Genomic DNA, 17523 nt, shown 5'->3' on the forward strand with positions numbered 1-17523 from the left:
ATTTACCTCCTTGTGGAATCTGAAAGATTGAGACAGAAAGGCTAGCAGATGATGTCAGAGCTCCCTGCAGTCCAGTTCCTACCATAGCTCCCAGCCGTAACGCCATGGCCCTCGGGGTTACCCTGCGGGCGGACTGAGCTGGAGTCACCCTGCCAGGCAGAAGGCCCCAGCACACCCTGGCCTGAGCCAGGCCCCAGGCTGTGGTCTTCCGTCCTCGGAGCTCTGTGCCTGAGACCTGTTCCCCGAGGGTAGTTGGGGTCCGCTTGATTAAAACTCAGAGGCCTGGACACTGCACTTCCTTCCAGAAGGAAGCAGCCTGAGCTTAAGGACATCAGGGGCCTTTTCGTGTTCTCCCGTTTCATGTTTTTCTTAAAAAACAAAACAGAAACAGAAATACCATTCTGAGCAAGAGACATGTCTGTCTCCAGCCCTCAGACATTGATCCAAACCCTTCGCCCTTCTGGGGAGGCCCCTGCCCCTCGGGCTGAGCCCACCTGACCTTTTGCAGTGAGTGACTCATGCCAGCTGTCCTCCCCACCCCACGTCCCTAAGATCCGTTAAGACAGCACATGTGTAACATCAGCTGTGTGGGCTGGGAACAGGAGTGACGGCACCTTAAGGTCACCCCTCTTCGTCCCAGACCCCCTACTGGGATGAAGGCAGGCCCTCAGACGCCATCTTTTCACACCAAATTGTTACTGTCTGTTTAGCATCCATCCCATGGACCAGCGAGTATTCGATTTCTATCAATTTGCTGAACTCCAAAATATGTTAGTTAAATCACTAGCAGATATAGTCTTTGATCGCCATTTCATAAAGGACCAAAGGAAGAGTCGAGTCAGGCTGTGCAGAAAGTCTACAGAATCAAAATGAACTGGATGAGTCCCTCTTCTTGGCTCGTGAGCTGCCATGGGCACAGGGAACCTGTGGCAGGTGTTCAGGGACCTACCGGCACGTAACAAACTACCCAAGGTCTTAGTGGCTGAAAACAACCTTTGAGTATGTCATGGTTTTGAGGGTCAGGAATGGGGCAGGGCTCAGCCCGGGGATTCTTCTGCTCCAAGTGGCAGTGGCAGAGGGTCAGCTGGAGGCTGGGCTCGTTGGGGACCACGTATGAGAGCACACGAGGGGCCTCCTGAGCCTGGGCTCAAGGGGGTCTCGCTGCTTACGTGCAGCTCAGGGTTCCCAGGCACGTGTTCCCTTGGACAAAGCAGAGGCTCCGTGTAGCTTTATGACCTAGTCGTCAAGGTCACATAGTGTCACTTCCATACTCCGTCAAATCGGTCACCAGTCCACCTACATCTAGGGAAGGGGACAGAGACTGGCCGCTATGGAAAGACAGTCAAAGAACTTGCAGCTGTGTTTTAAAAGCAGCTCTGGGGAAACATAGTTGGGCAGTCCCTTTATACGTTAACCACAGAACTTCCATATGACCCAGCAATCCCACTCTGTACCCAGAACAGAAAATAGGTGTCAAACAGAAACTTGCACATGAACATCTAGAGCAGCACAGGAGCCAGAAGGGGAGACAACACCCGTGTCCATCACCAGGTGGGAAGACAGTGTGGTCTGCCCGTGCCACGGACCACTCAGCCACAGGAAGGACGTTCTGACAGACACTACAGTGTGGATGAACTGACTGCTCAGTGAAATAAGCCAGTCACGAAAGGCCACGTATTACATGTGTGACTTCTCTGAAATACTCAGACTAGCTAAATCCATAGAGACGTAAGACAGATTGGTGGCTGACAGGTGCTGGGGGAGGGGAAATGGGAGTGACCGCTTCACGGGCACGGATTTCCTTGTGGATGAGGACAAATTCTGCACTTAGGTGGTAGGGATGAGTGCGCACTGGGAACGCACTGAACGTCATGCAGTCTAAGTTTTATATGTATTTTGCCACAATTTTTTAAATGATAGTCTTGTGGGTTTTTCTTTTTAAGTGCCCCCAAATGGTCCTTGCCCTCAAGAGTGTACAGTCAGAAGGAAGAGCTCTTCAGACACATTTGCTTCTGGTTCTTTAATTCTGGAACACAGCTACTCGTTTTTGAGAACCAGATTATAAGTCATGGAGAAAATTCTTCTGTTCAGTTCTCTCCTGGGGCCCGTCCTCCCCATCCCCTGCTGCCACTTTGTATCTGTTGGGGGTCCTTATCGCCTCCTCGCAACCAGCAATGCACAGGGCCTGAGGGTTAAGCATAAGCCCGAGTGTGACCCAGCCCCACCGCCTGGGCCATTGGACCTCTGACTGCCAGCTTCCTCTCTGGCAGTGGAGCCGAAGGTGGCCCCTGCCTTGCAGGTGGCAGGGAAGGACACGAGCTTAGAGAGGGCATGGCACAGCATTCAGTAAACTGGAGCTATGGTCGCTGTGGTTTTTAGTGGGAAAGGGACCACGGTGTGCGCAGGCATCCCGCACAGAGCTGAGTCTCCGCGTGGCAGAGGGGTCGCAGGCCCCCTGCCAGCTCATGGGTCTCTCTTCCCTGCAGGAGTTCATCCGCCTGGGCAGCCTGAGCAAGCTCTCCGGGAAGGGGCTCCAGCAGCGCATGTTCTTCCTGGTAAGTGGTGAGAGCTGTTTGTCGTCACCACAATCAGTGACTGGGGCTGTGGAACCAGCATGGGGCATGGGGCTAGGCCTCCACCACCCCAGAGAGGGGACCCGGGCAGCAGGATAAGCAGCCAGGGCTGCTCAGGCTGGAGTTGCTGAGGTCCACGGACTGTCTCACATGGGATTTTGAAAACGTAGTTTCCGCACTTGTGCATTTCAAACGGGGCCCTTTCATCTCAGCCGCACTTGTCCTTGTTGTTCCAGTTCAACGACGTCTTGCTGTACACGAGCAGAGGGCTGACAGCTTCAAATCAGTTTAAAGTTCACGGGCAGCTCCCACTCTATGGCATGACTGTGAGTATGCGTCCTGGGCTCGGGACTGGGGCCTGTGCCTCCAGGCTGCCTGCAGGGTACAGACCTGGCTAAAGGAGGCAAGAGCCAGTGACCATGACACGAGGAAGGAAAAGAGGGACTTGACAAGGAAATGAGAACATCACAGGCACCATGAGAAACCTGGGCCAAATTAGGGCCCTTAGAGGGTCTCTGGGACGTCAGCCCTCCTTCTGCATGTGGGATACACAGCGATGTTCCTTCTAGAACCTAGTGAAGAGGCAAGCTGCTGTGGCCACGTGGTGTGAACTTGCCTCTCACTGCCGGGGGCCTGGCCCCAGGGCCCTGAGGGGCCATCCTCACCATTCCTGTGCAGTAAAGACCAGGAAGCTGCCTGTCCTTCTCCCAGCATGTCCAGTGGACGGATCTCCGTCTTCTGCAGCCCTTGGGTGGCAGAGACAGATGGGGCACCAGTGCGCACGGGATTATTTGCCTGGATTATCCCCACTCTCCTCGGTGGTCGGCTAGAGGGAAGTTTACGGCTCAGCCAAAAAACTTCAATGCACTTTGACCTTACCTTCACCTTCCAATTGGGAATTTTCTAATGGGGTTCCTCCGACCTGTAACCAGTTGGGTGAACGTTTGAAAACACACTGAGTGTCCTGCTCCCTGCTTGGCAGTAATGTTACGAACACTCGCCCCACAGATCGAGGAAAGTGAAGACGAGTGGGGCGTGCCCCACTGCCTCACCCTGCGGGGCCAGCGCCAGTCCATCATCGTGGCTGCCAGGTAACTCAGGAAGCCCGCCCGTCTACCTCGGTACCCCACACCCCAGCTGCTGTGCCCTGAAAACCTGACCATCCTCTCTCCTCAGTTCTCGGTCGGAGATGGAAAAGTGGGTGGAGGACATACAGATGGCCATTGACTTGGCAGAGAAGAGCAGCGGCCCCGCCCCCGAGTTCCTGGCCAGCAGCCCCCCTGACAACAGTAAGTGTGCCCCACACAAGCACAGGGATTAGCCAGGAGGAGACGGATCACTCTGGCTGTCGAAGGGGATCCTATTGCGTTGAAAATCACTTTTCCCAGTGCACCCCGATCTGAGGTCTAAGTTTGTGTTTTAAGCTAAAAATCAAGGAAGTTACTTTTTCTAAGTTTATTTTTTAAAAAGCCTTAAAACAGTATGAGAGAGTGGGGGAATCCTGGTTTCTGGGCCAGCACTGCCACGTGTTGGCGTCCAGGGGGAGAAGGCTGTTAGGGGCTCCCTGGCATGGAGCCCTGGCCAAGCCCTCGGCTGTGAGTGTGACTTCCTGCTCAGTGGGTACCTGGGGTTCCCCAACTTCCCATTCGGCTCCGGGGAGCAGGTAGGAAAAGGGCCCTTCTTCTGGCACGCAGAGATGGCAGTGCTGCCTCTTGCCGCAGAGTCCCCCGAGGAGGCGGCGGGCGACCAGGAGTCGGAGGATGACCTCAGCGCCTCACGCACCTCGCTGGAGCGCCAGGCCCCGCACCGCGGCAACACCATGGTGCACGTGTGCTGGCACCGCAACACCAGCGTCTCCATGGTGGACTTCAGCGTGGCTGTGGAGGTAGGGCGGGACCCGAGCATGCGTGGCTGAGGAGCTGGCCTGGACCTTCTGGGAACACAAGGTCCACCGTTTCTGGCCTCCATCTGGCCCCAGGCTGCCTATGTTGTTTTCTCTCGTTCTCCGGGCCATCTCCCCCATGTCCTCTTCTCTGGTGGAGTCAGCCTTAGAGTAGAGGCTGTCTCTGGGTGTCCGCGCAGAGAATTCTGGATGGACCACCCAGGTGCTGTGCTTACCACGCCCTGGAGCAGCCCCTGGAATCGGGTGCCAGGAGGCGGTGTGGTCTGAAAGTTGGTGCCAGCCAGGTCCACAGGGGATCTGGGTCATGGGAGAACCTGCGAGAAGCTGGCTCTGGGAGTTCCCTCAGAGTTGGCTTTGATTGGCTTTCCCCCATATCACCACTGTGAACTTTCCCCATCCCCTAAGCGGCCTCCAGTCCAGGTCCATAATCCCTTCCCTTTCCAAACATGCCCAGCTCAGAAAGCTCTAAAACCACAAAGTTCTCTTCATATCTCATTGGCAGCAGAATGTGACCTGACCAGTCAGGGGGCTGTCAGTTGGTTCTGTGAGTGTCGTGTTTTAGTACAGAATCACTGTGTTTGATTCTGGGCTGTGGCCCCAGACCCCTCTACCTGGGGTGACAGAGTGCAGGCACAGGATTATCTTTCTGAAACGTTCGAATTCCTGAATATGCCTGGCCCCAGAAATGTCATGTAAGAGACTGGGAGCCAAGAACAGTAGTTTGTTTGCTTTTTGAACCAGCAGTCTTGGAAACAGGCCAGTTTCGTTTTTGATCGGGATTCTCTGAGCTGCTTCTCTGGAAGTGACCTTCATCGTTCCACGGAACTGCTTTTGTTGAGTTTCCCTGCTGCAGATAATGATCTGAAACCCCTGCTTCCTCCTGAAAACATCTTTATCCTCAGGGGCTGTGTCCCTGCCATGTTGGTGGGGCTCCGCTTGCCATGAACCTTCCCTCTCTTCCATCCCCAGCAGGGGTGGACTTTCTCTCCCCGAGGGGCTCACTGTCCTCAGATTCTCCCTCCCTTCACACTTCTACTGCATCCATTGGTAAAGTTGGCCAACTGGAGATTCCTTCCAGGGAGGCCATAAGTCTCAAGGTGTCAGGGGATCTTTCCAGCAAGAGGGAGCAGGGAAGAAGCAGTGACCATCTGATGCCTCCCCCCCAAAAAAAACCTAATCAGAGCTGTTCTGTCCAGTTGAGCCCAGGGAAGCCAGGGGGCAGGGCAAGGTGTGGGAGTTTGGTGGGCTTAAAACCATCGTGCAGGCCCTTCAAGAATGCGGCCCAGACACAGCTTCTCGAGCCCGGCTCTTTGGGCGGACAGGCTGGCACAGGGGAGCCTCTGGTCGGGGTGGGTCAGCTGAGTGTCAGGGACCGGCCCGCACACTGTGGCCTACAGGTCAAATCCTGCCTGCCCAGACTGGTTACGGCCCGTCCACTAAGAACGGGGTTTCACATTTTTGAATGGTTGCTACAAGTATCTGATTTTACTTCTTAGCCCAAAAAAACCTAAACTATTTGCTGTGTGTGGCCCTTTGAGGAAGTTTGCTGAGAGCTGCCAGGCAGGGCATGCTGGGCGCACAGCCGACGTGAGGGCTCTTGGTTCCTGTGGCTGCTCTAACAGTCTCACCAACTGCTTAACAATAGAAATTCACAGGGCTGGAGGCCTTAAGTCCAAGGTCAAGGTGGAGGCAGGGTTGGCTCCCTCTGGAGGCCATGAACAAAGATCTGTCGCAGGCCTCTCCTGGCTTCTGCCATGCTCAGCCTTCCCTCAGCTTGTGGACACATCACTCCAGTCTCTGCCTCCACCTCCCTGTGTATCTGTTAGAAAGTCCTCTTCCTATGAGGATGCCCGTCATTGGGATTGGGACCTACCCTGCTCAAGTATGACCTCATCTTAACTTGATGACATCTGCAGAGACCCTATTTCTAAATAAGGCATTCACAGGTACTCTGGACTTGAATATATCTTTTGGAGTGGGACATAAGTCCGTCCACAGTAGGGATGGAGCAGCTGGGAACCAAGCAGAGGGAAGAGCAAAGGCCATCCTCCAAGAAGGCAGTCCAGGTGAGGGGGGCTGCTGACCTCCCCTGTCCAGGCAGCAGATGGAGAACTAGTCCAGGTTGGGGACTGACCCAAGGGTCAGCCACACAGACAAAAGGTTCAGGTTCTTGAGAGCACTGCTGACAAAGGGGGTGGGGGCAGAGCTCAGGGGCCATGGCACCTGAGTAGGAGACTGAAGTGGATATGGGAATGAAGCCCAGGGGTGCAGGGGTTCAGTGAGGGTGGCAACTTTGGAGGCCGCTAGGACAATGGGGAGCAAGGAAGGACAAGTGGATGCAATTATTAAGAACCAACTGGTCTCTAAAGATGGCAAGGCCAGAAGGACTTAGAGTCTATACCCTGGCACGTTCCAGGAGCATTTAAGGAGGCTGGCGTTAAGAGCCTCCTTGTGAACGTGCCTTGGGAAGAACACTGGCCTGGAACCTGACTCATTGGTAACTTGTGTCAACCACACTGTGGGATGGACTGTCTCTTGTTCCAGAGGTAACTGCATCTGAGAGAAAGGCTTTTTGGACTATCTGGAGGAATGTATTTGAATCGGTGTAAAAATATGAAGTAAAAGGAAAGGAGGATGTGCTACTGGCCTTCCCACCATACTAGACTCGCAGTCTTGTGTGTTGGTGCAAAAACATCAACCCCAACTCTGGCTGCCACCGTCCCCTGCTGGAACTCACCTCACCAGCTGCCACTCTTGGAAAGGCACAAGAAAACAGGGCACTCCATCTGCAGCACCACCAGCCCCCAGTCTCCCCATCGGACCGTGAGCAGCTCGAGGCTGGAGCCCTTCAAACTCAACTCCCGGCAGAGGGGGCCTTCCTTGAGAAAGCTTATTGGAGTAAATATGAGTTACTGGAGAGGCCCCAAAGGGGCAGAGTAGACGCAGGGATATGTATTTTTAATTGTGGTGGGTTTGCCTGTTTAAACCACTTTGAAGTGAACGATTTAGTGGCAATAATTACACTCACAAGGCTGTGTGACCACCACCGTCCATTTCTCTCTGCTTTGGGGCTTCCTGGTAATGAGCTCCTGGCATGCCGAGGCCATGGAGGAGTCTTCATGTCCTCTGAGAGGTGACACTGAGGGGAATTTACAGCATCAGCAAGGCTATGCATACTCCACTCTGGGCATCCTCGCTCAGGAGCCCACAGGAGCTCTGGAGTTAAACTAAAATGCCTGCTTCTACCAGCATTCTCTCCTGGATGAGGTCCCTTTGGTGCAGGGGAGAGGATAGTCTGGAAGTACCGCGCGGACATCCAGTGTTCCAGCTGTGGCCACTAGGTGGCAGTTGGGAGCTGCTGGCACAGGGCTCAGGAGGGCATGTAGTTGAGGGTAATGGACCCTTTCCCTTGGAGATCTGAACCATTTGTCTCGCTATTCAGGAGGGCAGAAATCCAGAAATCAAGGTGGCAGGAGGGCCAAGCTCCCTCTGAAACCTGCGTGGAAGGCAGCTGCCTTGTTTTGGGGCTTGTAGCTACATTCACCGCCGTGTGCCTCCAACATCTCTCTCCCTCCTCTTTTTTCATACAAGCGCATTAGTCATAGGGGATGACTGGCCTCTCTCCCTCCAGCATGGCCTCCTCACCAGTTACACGTGTGATGACCCCCGTCTCCAAACACAGTCACATTCTGAGGCACTAGGGGGTTGGGACTTCAAGGTATCTTTCAGGGACTGTAACTGAACCCATAACCGGTGACAAAAGTCAAAGCAGCTCCCCTCAGTCCACTTCCCAGGGGCTTCTCCCCTTACCGGGAAGAAAGGCATCTCAGTCACTCTCAGGAAGCCTGTTCTCAGACCCCCGGCCTGGGGGCCTAGTGCAGGGGGGCTGCCCAGCAATGCCACCGAGGGCCCCCAGGACTGTGACCAGGTTCTCCACTTGTGCTCCTCACCTGCCTGCTTGTCTTGCAGAATCAGCTGTCGGGGAACCTGCTGAGGAAATTCAAGAACAGCAATGGGTGGCAGAAGCTGTGGGTGGTGTTCACTAACTTCTGCCTGTTCTTCTACAAGTCACACCAGGTGCATGCCCGGGGGGGGGGGGGGAGCCTCACGGACCCTCACACACCCTCACACCACAGCTTTCCTCTGGAAGGAGGAAGACCTTCACCCCTGAGCCGCCCCACCAGCCGTGGAGGGCCACAGCCATCAGGACCCTCCACTCAAAGTGAAGGCTAACTGCTTCCACTGGGAGCGGGGCCGCGTGTCCGCTGGCGGGACAGGGAGCGGGGTGGATTCACCTATGGCTGAAGCACGGCAGGCCCACTACCGCATTCAGGCCCACACCGGTGGCCTTGGCTCCCAGAGTGGCCGCAGGCGGGAGGTTGCAGCCAGACTCAGCGCCCCCTCCTGTGCCCCCTTCCAGGACAATCACCCCCTTGCCAGCCTGCCTCTGCTGGGATACTCACTGACTGTCCCCTCGGAGGCCGAGGACATCCACAAAGACCACGTGTTCAAGCTGCACTTCAAGTCCCACGTGTACTACTTCAGGGCTGAAAGTGAATACACGTTCGAAAGGTAACTGTCCCCCTGCACAGGGCACCTGCAGGAAAAGGACACTCCTCTTCTGGGCAAAAGGCTTTCTCCCAAGCGAGTGAGTGGGTCGGGCCCCACCCTGTCTTTACTGCCTACCAGGATGGGCTTGTCACCCCAACCCTGCCCGTTCCGAGCTGGCACAGATTAGTGAAGTTAGTTCACTGGGGACAGCACCAAGGTTTGAAACCAGGTTGGACGCCTCCCCCAACCCCTAGAGCAGCGGTCCCTCAGCTCCATTGGTGCGAAGTGAGCCCAGGGCACAGCACTTCTCAAATGCGACCCAGGCTGGAAAACAGCTGGGAAGGCTGAACTTGAGGGCTGGGTTTACTGAAGCTGGGATCCTGTCGTGGTGCAGCAAGGGTCACGTGCCATTGCCGGGGAAGAGCCTGGCATTAGCGAATTTCAAAAGTGCTGCTCTAAGCACCACGAAGGCAGGAAGCTGGGCCCACCCAGCACTACTGACATTCTGGCTCAGATCATGCTTTGCTGGTGGGGCACCAGCTGTACCCCCTCCGTTGTGACAACCAGAAATGTCTCTGGATGGCCCCAGGGTATTTGAAAGTCACTGGTTACAAATGCTCAAGTATATAAAATGGAGCTCCCACAAAGCAGGGCGGGCTGCACCCTCTGGTCCTGAGAAGGACATAGCTCAGTTGCCAACAGCACCCCCCTCCCGGAACTTCTGCCGGGTCAGCGGTTCTCAAAGTGCATTCCTCTGATGTACCCGGAGGAACCCTTGGCCCCTGCTTTCATTTACTTGGGTGCTGGGCGTTCCTCTCAGGTCTCTTGTGCTGAAATGGCAGGACCATGTGTCAGGAAGCAGCTACAAGCAATGGACTCTCAGGGACCTGGGTTTCTGAACAGTGGTCCCTGACCGTCATGTTCTTGACTTAGGTGGATGGAGGTGATCCGAAGTGCCACCAGCTCTGCCTCCCGGGCCCACGTGCTGAGTCACAAAGAATCTCACATGTATTGATGGCAGGACACGTTTGTCGGTTTGTTCCGGCAGCGGCGCCTTTCCTGGAAGAAACCTCCTGTATTAATGAAGCCTAGTAAAATTAACACCTGTCTGGAAAACAAAAACGTGGTTTCCCAGCAACTCTCATCTGTCTCTGCAGAGCCGTTTTTCACCTTGTCTTTTCAGCTGTTAATCTCTCATCTGAATGGGACCTCAGCCGTCATTCTCTGGGTGGGCTGTCTTGAGCTTGTGCCAGTATTAAAACACTGTCATTAGTAGAGTGCCAAATGACATTTTCCCCTCCCCAACTGCACCTTAAAAGCAGTGTCAACACATCCATTCAACCGAAAGACAGGGCAAGTGCTCTTTTTCTTAGAAGATAAACTTTTGATTTCTAGGCTGCTGCATTTTAAAAAAATGGATTTTCCAGTGTTTGTGATACACGTGGCACAGTCTTAAGCAAATGAGATCATTTTCAGATTTCGTGTTTTTCTTCCCAATCTTTCTACTTTTATAAATGATAGAACGTTAGTAAGGTTTACATCTTTGATTAACAAGCAATTTGCAGGACCCCACATTCCACTCGGGGCTTGTGCTCCGGTGAAACGCTGGTTCCCAGACCTGCTGCTTGGCACAAGTTGACCAAATTGTGTGATGACTATTTACAAGCTGTAGCGGGCTGGCTTCCTGTCATGAGAGGTAGGCGGCCGGCGCACCCTCGGGACTATCAGTGTACTGTGCGTGGTGTGTCCGGTGAAGGTAGTAGCTGTGCTGTTTTGCTGTCTGTTTCATGAGCACCTCTGTGTCAGTGACCGGCCGTTTGTGAGCTGTGACGTCCACGCGGGTCTGGGAGCCTCCAACGGCCGCAGCTGCACAATGGGGCGTCGTCCTCCGGCTCCCGTCCCCTTCCCTCGAGCTCCCGTGACTGTGGTTTGGAACTGCACCCTCCATAGTGGTAGATACCGTGCCCATCTCCAGAACTGTTCTTTTCTCCTTATACTCATTCCCCCGGGCCTGGGGTATGGACCGTAGGACACTGCACATCCTTAATAGTCGGACAACACAGGGAACAGGGTCCAGTAACCGCTGGGCCTGCCAGTCAAAATCCATTTGCCTCTTCTCTGTGGGGAGTGGGTGGCTGCTGGTCCCTGCGTTTTGTTAAGCCCTTTCTGATGCAGACCCCAGAGGGGGTGACCCCCACCACCACACTTCCCCTTCCCCGAGACACACAGGGCAACCCCGACTGTGGAGCCGTGACCGGCGCACGTGGAAACGGCGATACACAAATGGATGAGTAGCTTGAGATGTGTTAATCATTTGCCTTACAATATGTACCAGATGGTTCTACGTACTAACAAAAGGGAATAAAAATACCTCACGCCACAATCCAGCATATTGAAGTTTTAAGGCAAAACCACCAACCTTGTCTCTTGTCTTTAATCGCATCTAATGCGGGTGCGTCAGGGAGGGGCGGTGGGCTGGTCACTGCTGGGCGAGTGTCAAAGAACAGAAGCAGCTGCTCAGGGAGACCGACAACGTGTCTGGGAAACTTGCATTTTAGTTCCCCTGCTGCTTCAGCCTGGGGAAGCAGAACTAGGAGGCTGACCGTCCAAGGGGACAGAAGACAAGGGGAGAGCCCAGTGGGCAGCGAGGGGCTCCCTCTGCTTTCTGAAAAGGGCCCTGAGGCTCCTCCCACACCTGGGGGCCAGAGCCCTGGGGCTGGGAAGCATCTGTCCCCAGTCCCCAAACAGCTGAAATGGCAAAATCAAATTCTCCCTGCAGAAGTCACACCTGTCACACAACTTACTACAAGACCCCATCTGCTGCTCCCGTCCGTGACTCACACCCGTGTTCCCCTGCAACTTCAAAGAAAACCTAAGTCCAAATCATGTGGGTAATGTAGACCAAGCTGCCAGAAACACAGGGAGTTTTAGAGATACCCTGTCTCAGTCCATGCAGGCTGCTGTAACAAAAATACCATCGATTGGGTGACTTATAAACAACCAATTTCTCTCACAGTTTGGGAAGTCCAAGATCAGGGTGGCAGATTCAGTGTCTGGTGAGGGTCCACTTCCTCGTTCATAGACGGCCATCTTCTCTCTGTGTCCTCATGTGGCGTAAGGGATGAGGGGTCTCTGTGAGATCAGGGCGCTAATCCTAGTCCTGAGGGCTCTACCCTCACGACTTCATCACCCCAAAGACTCCCACCTCCTGACAACAGCACACAGGGGCTTAGGGTTTCAACATATAAATTGGGGGGGGGGGGGGGGCGCGGGACACAACACCACAAGACATCTATTCCCTCAACACACAGAAGTAATTGTTTCTGGGAACTTTACTGACCCCTGCATGATAGACCCTGTACTTAAGAACACACCTTGCAGCACGCCCCAGTTATCGCCATATTTTATAGCAGAAATACACACACCATGTTCTCAAGGAAGAAAGTATAAAAATGCTGATAAACAGACCATGTTTTGCCAAAAGATAAAATGCTGCATAAAAGAACCGAACCAAATTGGAAAATAAAAGACCAATTGGAAAATAAAACCGTCCGATTCAGAAGGTGTGTGGCACTTGGGTACAGGGAGACCATCACAAGACTGAGTGTTGCAGAGCCAGGGCCCCCAAACCACACCGGTAGCCACCTCGCTTCGTGCAGCCAGCCAGACACGAAAAGACAACTTCAAAAAGGTGTAAACAGCCAGTCAGCCCAATGCCTCCACTTCCAAAAGGCTGTCATGCCTGACTGAAGTCCCCCGCCACCTGCAGTGGAGGCAGATAAGGCACAATCTACTGGGGTTTAGCATCGGAGGCTTCCGAGTGTGAGGCAACTCCCCTTGAATGCCAAGTTCACAGGTCTGGCTGCACAGCAACAGTGGTTCAACTGCCCGCAGTGGGTGCTGTTGTAGCCCTGGTACCTGGTCTGTCTTTTAAGAAAGGACCCGGAGTGGACAAATGCTAGCCTCCTTGGCTAAACAAGATGCCCTTAAAAACACATCAGCTGATTCTGTTTGTCTACAGCAAGTAACAAACCAGGAGAGACTGTATGCGGCGGTGCTCCACTTTCAAACGCCATTCAAATCAAGTCTTCCCCAAGAAGCTTCATCAACAGAAGCCATTTCCGTAAACTCAGTAACGTGCCGCTGTGTCAGACAGTGCCGTGTGCTCTCACCGCCCAGCCGACACACAGCGTCTACTAACCGTTCGCACCACTGTGTGGTTGGAATCCAGTCTATGGTCCGTGTAACCGCTCCTCCTGCTTGAGGCTGGCATCGGCATCAGGTCTGGACACTGCTGCCCACGCGCACATCTGGAACGGAAAGCTGCCGTCCACGTGGGCTCTGCAGGACGAGCTGCACGTGTGGGGAGATCAGCTTCGTTTCCCTGAGGGAGTCTTTCTCCAGCCACAGACAGAACTCACCTTTGGCTTCTGCTCACACAGGGACACAAACAGCTCCCTCACACAGAATACTCTCCCAAACACAACATGAAACATTCTCAGTTTTTACCATTCAACTTGAACAGTCCTGCTGCAAAAAAACATGCACAGGAATGAGCAATTTGGTTCTATTTCCTCTAAGCAAAATGTATCCCTTATAGAAATTAATGCCAACCCAAATCTACTTGCAATTTAAAAAGCACAGCTTACTTTAAGAGTTTAAAAACTAGACTCCATTCCAGTAACAATCTCAGCAAAAACCACCCACTCAAACATCTCTGGCTCAGGCCTTTGTCCTCCCCCGTCACTGAGCCAGATGACTGACCTTCTGTCCCCAGTAACTTCCCTGTTTCCAAAAATCCTTTCTTTGTATTCCCCATCAGGAACTACTACTCCAACAAGTCATGACAGTGGTTCACATCAACAAATAAGAGAGGCTGCCACACGTACTCGAGTCAGGGCAGAACTGCTTCGAGAACTCTATTTCCCATCCCAGGGACCCAGGGACCACCAACCCCCGTGGAAGGCAAGCAAGACCCTGCCACAAGCCAAGAAAAATACAGACCCTGAGCTGACAAACCAGCGGACAACAAAGCAGCCCTCCATCGAGGTCCCTAGGAAGACAGAGCAGTTTCACAAAAATCAGCAAAATTCACCCATTCCTTCTCAGGACCATTTTTTAAAGTTGCAGAGGGAGCTGACCGGGACATGGAGCACTGTGAACGTAGGCACTCCTTCCTGGTGCCACACACACACACACACACACACACACACACACTCGGCAGGTACACTGCCCTTGCAAGAGTCACGTTCCAAGAAGAGGGTGCAAAATAAGTGTGTTACAAAATTTATTTGTGTAAGCATTCAGACATTTTTAGGTGGGAAAGATGATATGCAGATTTCACTACAAGGTGCAACAGAAAATCATACTGAAAGGACGCACAGCTGGCGCACAACTGGCAGTGGCACGATTCCAAACAAATGTCAGACGAGAGAGAGAACGCTTCGTTGGGGAGAAATTTAAAAATAATAATTTAAAGCTTCATGAGGCAAGGTATGTTCCAATTTAAAACACTAAGAAATAGTACCATCGATGAAAAAAGAAATCAACTTCTAAGTGTACCAAAAGGGCAAACAAGAGGAAAATTTGCATCGGCTGAGGTACAAATATAGGAGTGTTCCACGAGAGGGGCATTAATTATTATTAATGGCAAACCCTGCAAATACAAAATAAAATCCAAATCACTGGTCACATAATTCAAAATTTACATGTAATAAAGGCAAGGCAATAGACTCAAGTTATGGCCTGTCGAATATTTACTCCACTGACATTATCTACAGAAGCACTTGGCCAATTTGTACACAGTGATTCCTATGCACGCCAAAAGGGGTTCCGTAAAAATGACACTATATACAATCTGTACACTGACCCACCAGAGCGGTTCTCCGTCTCCCGGGGAGGGGGAGTCATCGACTTAAAGCAGGATACCTGAGGTTTCATTTCTTCAGTTGCCTTATCATAATCCCAAATATACATTTCAGGGCTTATTTTTTTGTTTTTAAAGACACTTTCCTTGATATGTGCACTACGGTTAAAATTAAAAACAAGAAAAATAAAATAATCGCTGGAAGGAGCTGCCCCTCCCCGCCCCACCAGGAGACGTCGTCAGGCCGAGGCCAGCGAGGGGCCACGTGGCCGGGCCGGGCGACCTCGCCGAGCGCACGGCCCCCCAAGGGCGCGCCTCTTCAGCGGAGTCAGCAAAGGCTCTCATTGACTTTTAAGAAGGAGGATGAAGAGGAAAACAAGGAAAAACAAAACCCCAAACACCAAAGGAATTTCAGTGGGACGAAGTTCCTCCACCACTGAGAGAGTATCTAGGAAAAAACAGACAGAAGGAAATAAATGTCATTTCTCTAAATTAAAAATATTAACTTGCAAAACTTCAAACAATAACTGAAATCCTACTTTCTATAGGCAACCCCAAGTCGCAAACAAATTAAGCAGCACAAGTCCAGTTATCGCATAAAGAATTCATAAAAATTAAGAAAATCATGATTCCAGCGCTAAAAACTTCTCACAGATAAGTTAACAAAAACTGACAATGTGCGAAGCCTCCCAAGAGAGAGGAAAAAAGAGAGGTGAGTAAAGTAGTTACTGACATACCTTTACTTACAATCAGTTTTTAAAAACCAGAAAATCAGTAACACCCAATGACCCGTAAGATCCCTGGGAGGCACGCCATGCCGGTTTGAGGATCTGTGCGAGACCCTTTGTGACCACAGAAACAGTGGTGCTTAGCAGTTCACGTAATTCGCTTCCTAGAACCGTTTCCTACATTTTTTGTAATTATAATAAGTAAGAGGCAATTCCGATGTCCAACAATAGAGAAATGGTTAAGTAAATTAAGCAAGCTCAGTGAAATAACACAACTGCAGACATGTTTAAGTCTAATGAACAATATACACGGATAAGAAGTGAACACAAAATCACACGCGTGCAGGTTCACCCGGTGACTCGTCCACAGCAATGGAAGGCCACCCACCAACACCACGACGACGGCCACGGGGCTAGAGAGGTGGGACGGGCATGCTCTTCCGCTCCCCAGTATCTCCACACAACTATCTTTGGAATACAAAAAAATGCGGGGAAGGTCCCTTCATGGCCAAATTCCCTGAGTCATAGGAGATGGCTGAGGACGAGTTTCTGGAAACTCACTGCAGACAGTCCAAACTAGAGCTCCTCTTTGAAGGAGTTTAAAATACAGGGCACTCGTCCAGAGAACAGACCAGAAAAGCACTTCAGCCACAGACCCCGAAACTCATTTTTCAAGAAATGCAAATGCCTAAGTCACAGGAGGAGCTGGTGCCACACACAGGGACCCACATGTCAGTTCAAACTAAGACACACATGAACCTCTGAAAACTCATCCGACAAAAGCTGGTGCTCCCGTTTCCAAGGCGTCCCCGGAAGTGACGCTTCTGGGAGCAAAGTGGGTGTGTGGTGCAAGCAGCAGCCCCTGTGGAAGGGGACACACGGGGAGAGCTCGGAGGGCCTGAAAGGGACCAGACGGGGACAAACCCCCCAGAGCACGGTCGTCTGGTGGCTGAGGAGATGGTCACATGTCCTCAAGGACAAGAGAGAACTGGAGGGAATGGGAAGCAGAGTGGGAACAGCGAGCCGACGGCGGGCAGCTTGTCTGTGTCCCGTGGGAAACGCGACACCCGGGAAGTGGCGCGTTCATACCGACTCAGGCGGCTGACTGTGAAGCACACCGACTGCAAAGACTGAGCCCCACAACGGAGGCCAAAGGCCTGACTGGTGACCATCTACGCTGATGGCATTCTGAGATAAGATTCTGAAGCAGTGGGTTAAGAAATACATTATTAAAACAAATTTTACGTGTTCCTTTTTTTAAAAACCATTTTTAACGTGGCTACTAGAAAATGTAAAACCACACGTGTGCCTCGCGGTGTCCTTCTATTGGACAGCACCGGGAAAGATCGCCATATATGCCAACTAGAGGAAGGGAATAGAGACACGGATCAGTTAAACCCGCACAGGCCACCGCAGCCACACCACCTGTGCCCGGAGCTGCGGGGAAATCGAGCCACATGTAGACGTTGTCAGTAACAACTTCAGGCAATTCGGGACAACATGGAAAATGTCTGTCCTAAGAGCGACACCACAAACGCAAGAAACAAAACTAAAGTCAGCACCAGTTTCTGCTCTGGTTCTACGTGTTTGACTTAAAGGATTTTTTTAATGAGAAATAAATGCCGCCGGAATGAGGTGTGGAGTGGTACCAAGTTTCTTGAGAAATCATAAAAATGGACCACTATTAATTAACAGGAGAAAGTCTATGTGGTACCGTCACAGGATAAAACATTCAAGGGGTGTTATAACAAAGCTGTTAGAAATGTGATTCACACGTACTGGATGGACACATAAATGTGGTAAAAACAACGTGTGGGTGAGCATATGGGAGACGTTTTAATTCTATTTTCCTTTATTCCTGTAATTTGTTGTATGAAACGTGGGAAGGAGGAGGGGTGTTAC

The 17523-nt window shown here is 52.1% G+C and overlaps 2 protein-coding genes across 7 annotated transcripts in view; one reads left to right on the top strand and one right to left on the bottom strand.

Annotated features, from left to right (window-relative positions):
- The window catches only part of FARP1 (FERM, ARH/RhoGEF and pleckstrin domain protein 1), a 277204-nt gene extending 265759 nt beyond the window's left edge, over nt 1-11445 (top strand). For 4 of the 5 annotated variants that reach the window (XM_074378447.1, XM_074378446.1, XM_074378445.1 and 1 more), the window contains 8 exons: nt 2487-2555; nt 2810-2899; nt 3582-3664; nt 3750-3862; nt 4268-4458; nt 8446-8553; nt 8897-9048; nt 9961-11445. In XM_074378447.1, coding sequence (XP_074234548.1) covers nt 2487-2555; nt 2810-2899; nt 3582-3664; nt 3750-3862; nt 4268-4458; nt 8446-8553; nt 8897-9048; nt 9961-10042 — 888 coding nt within the window. In that variant the 3' untranslated portion in view covers nt 10043-11445. The remainder of the gene's footprint in view (nt 1-2486; nt 2556-2809; nt 2900-3581; nt 3665-3749; nt 3863-4267; nt 4459-8445; nt 8554-8896; nt 9049-9960) is intronic. The other variant, XM_074378448.1, reaches the window with a different exon arrangement.
- A 2856-nt stretch (nt 11446-14301) lies between these two features.
- The window catches only part of STK24 (serine/threonine kinase 24), a 93194-nt gene continuing 89972 nt past the window's right edge, over nt 14302-17523 (bottom strand). For both annotated transcript variants that reach the window (XM_074378451.1, XM_074378450.1), the window contains exon 11: nt 14302-15341. In XM_074378451.1, the coding sequence (XP_074234552.1) occupies nt 15305-15341 (37 nt within the window). In that variant the 3' untranslated portion in view covers nt 14302-15304. The remainder of the gene's footprint in view (nt 15342-17523) is intronic.

This window comes from Camelus bactrianus, chromosome 14, assembly GCF_048773025.1.
Source record: "Camelus bactrianus isolate YW-2024 breed Bactrian camel chromosome 14, ASM4877302v1, whole genome shotgun sequence".
NCBI lineage: Eukaryota > Metazoa > Chordata > Mammalia > Artiodactyla > Camelidae > Camelus > Camelus bactrianus.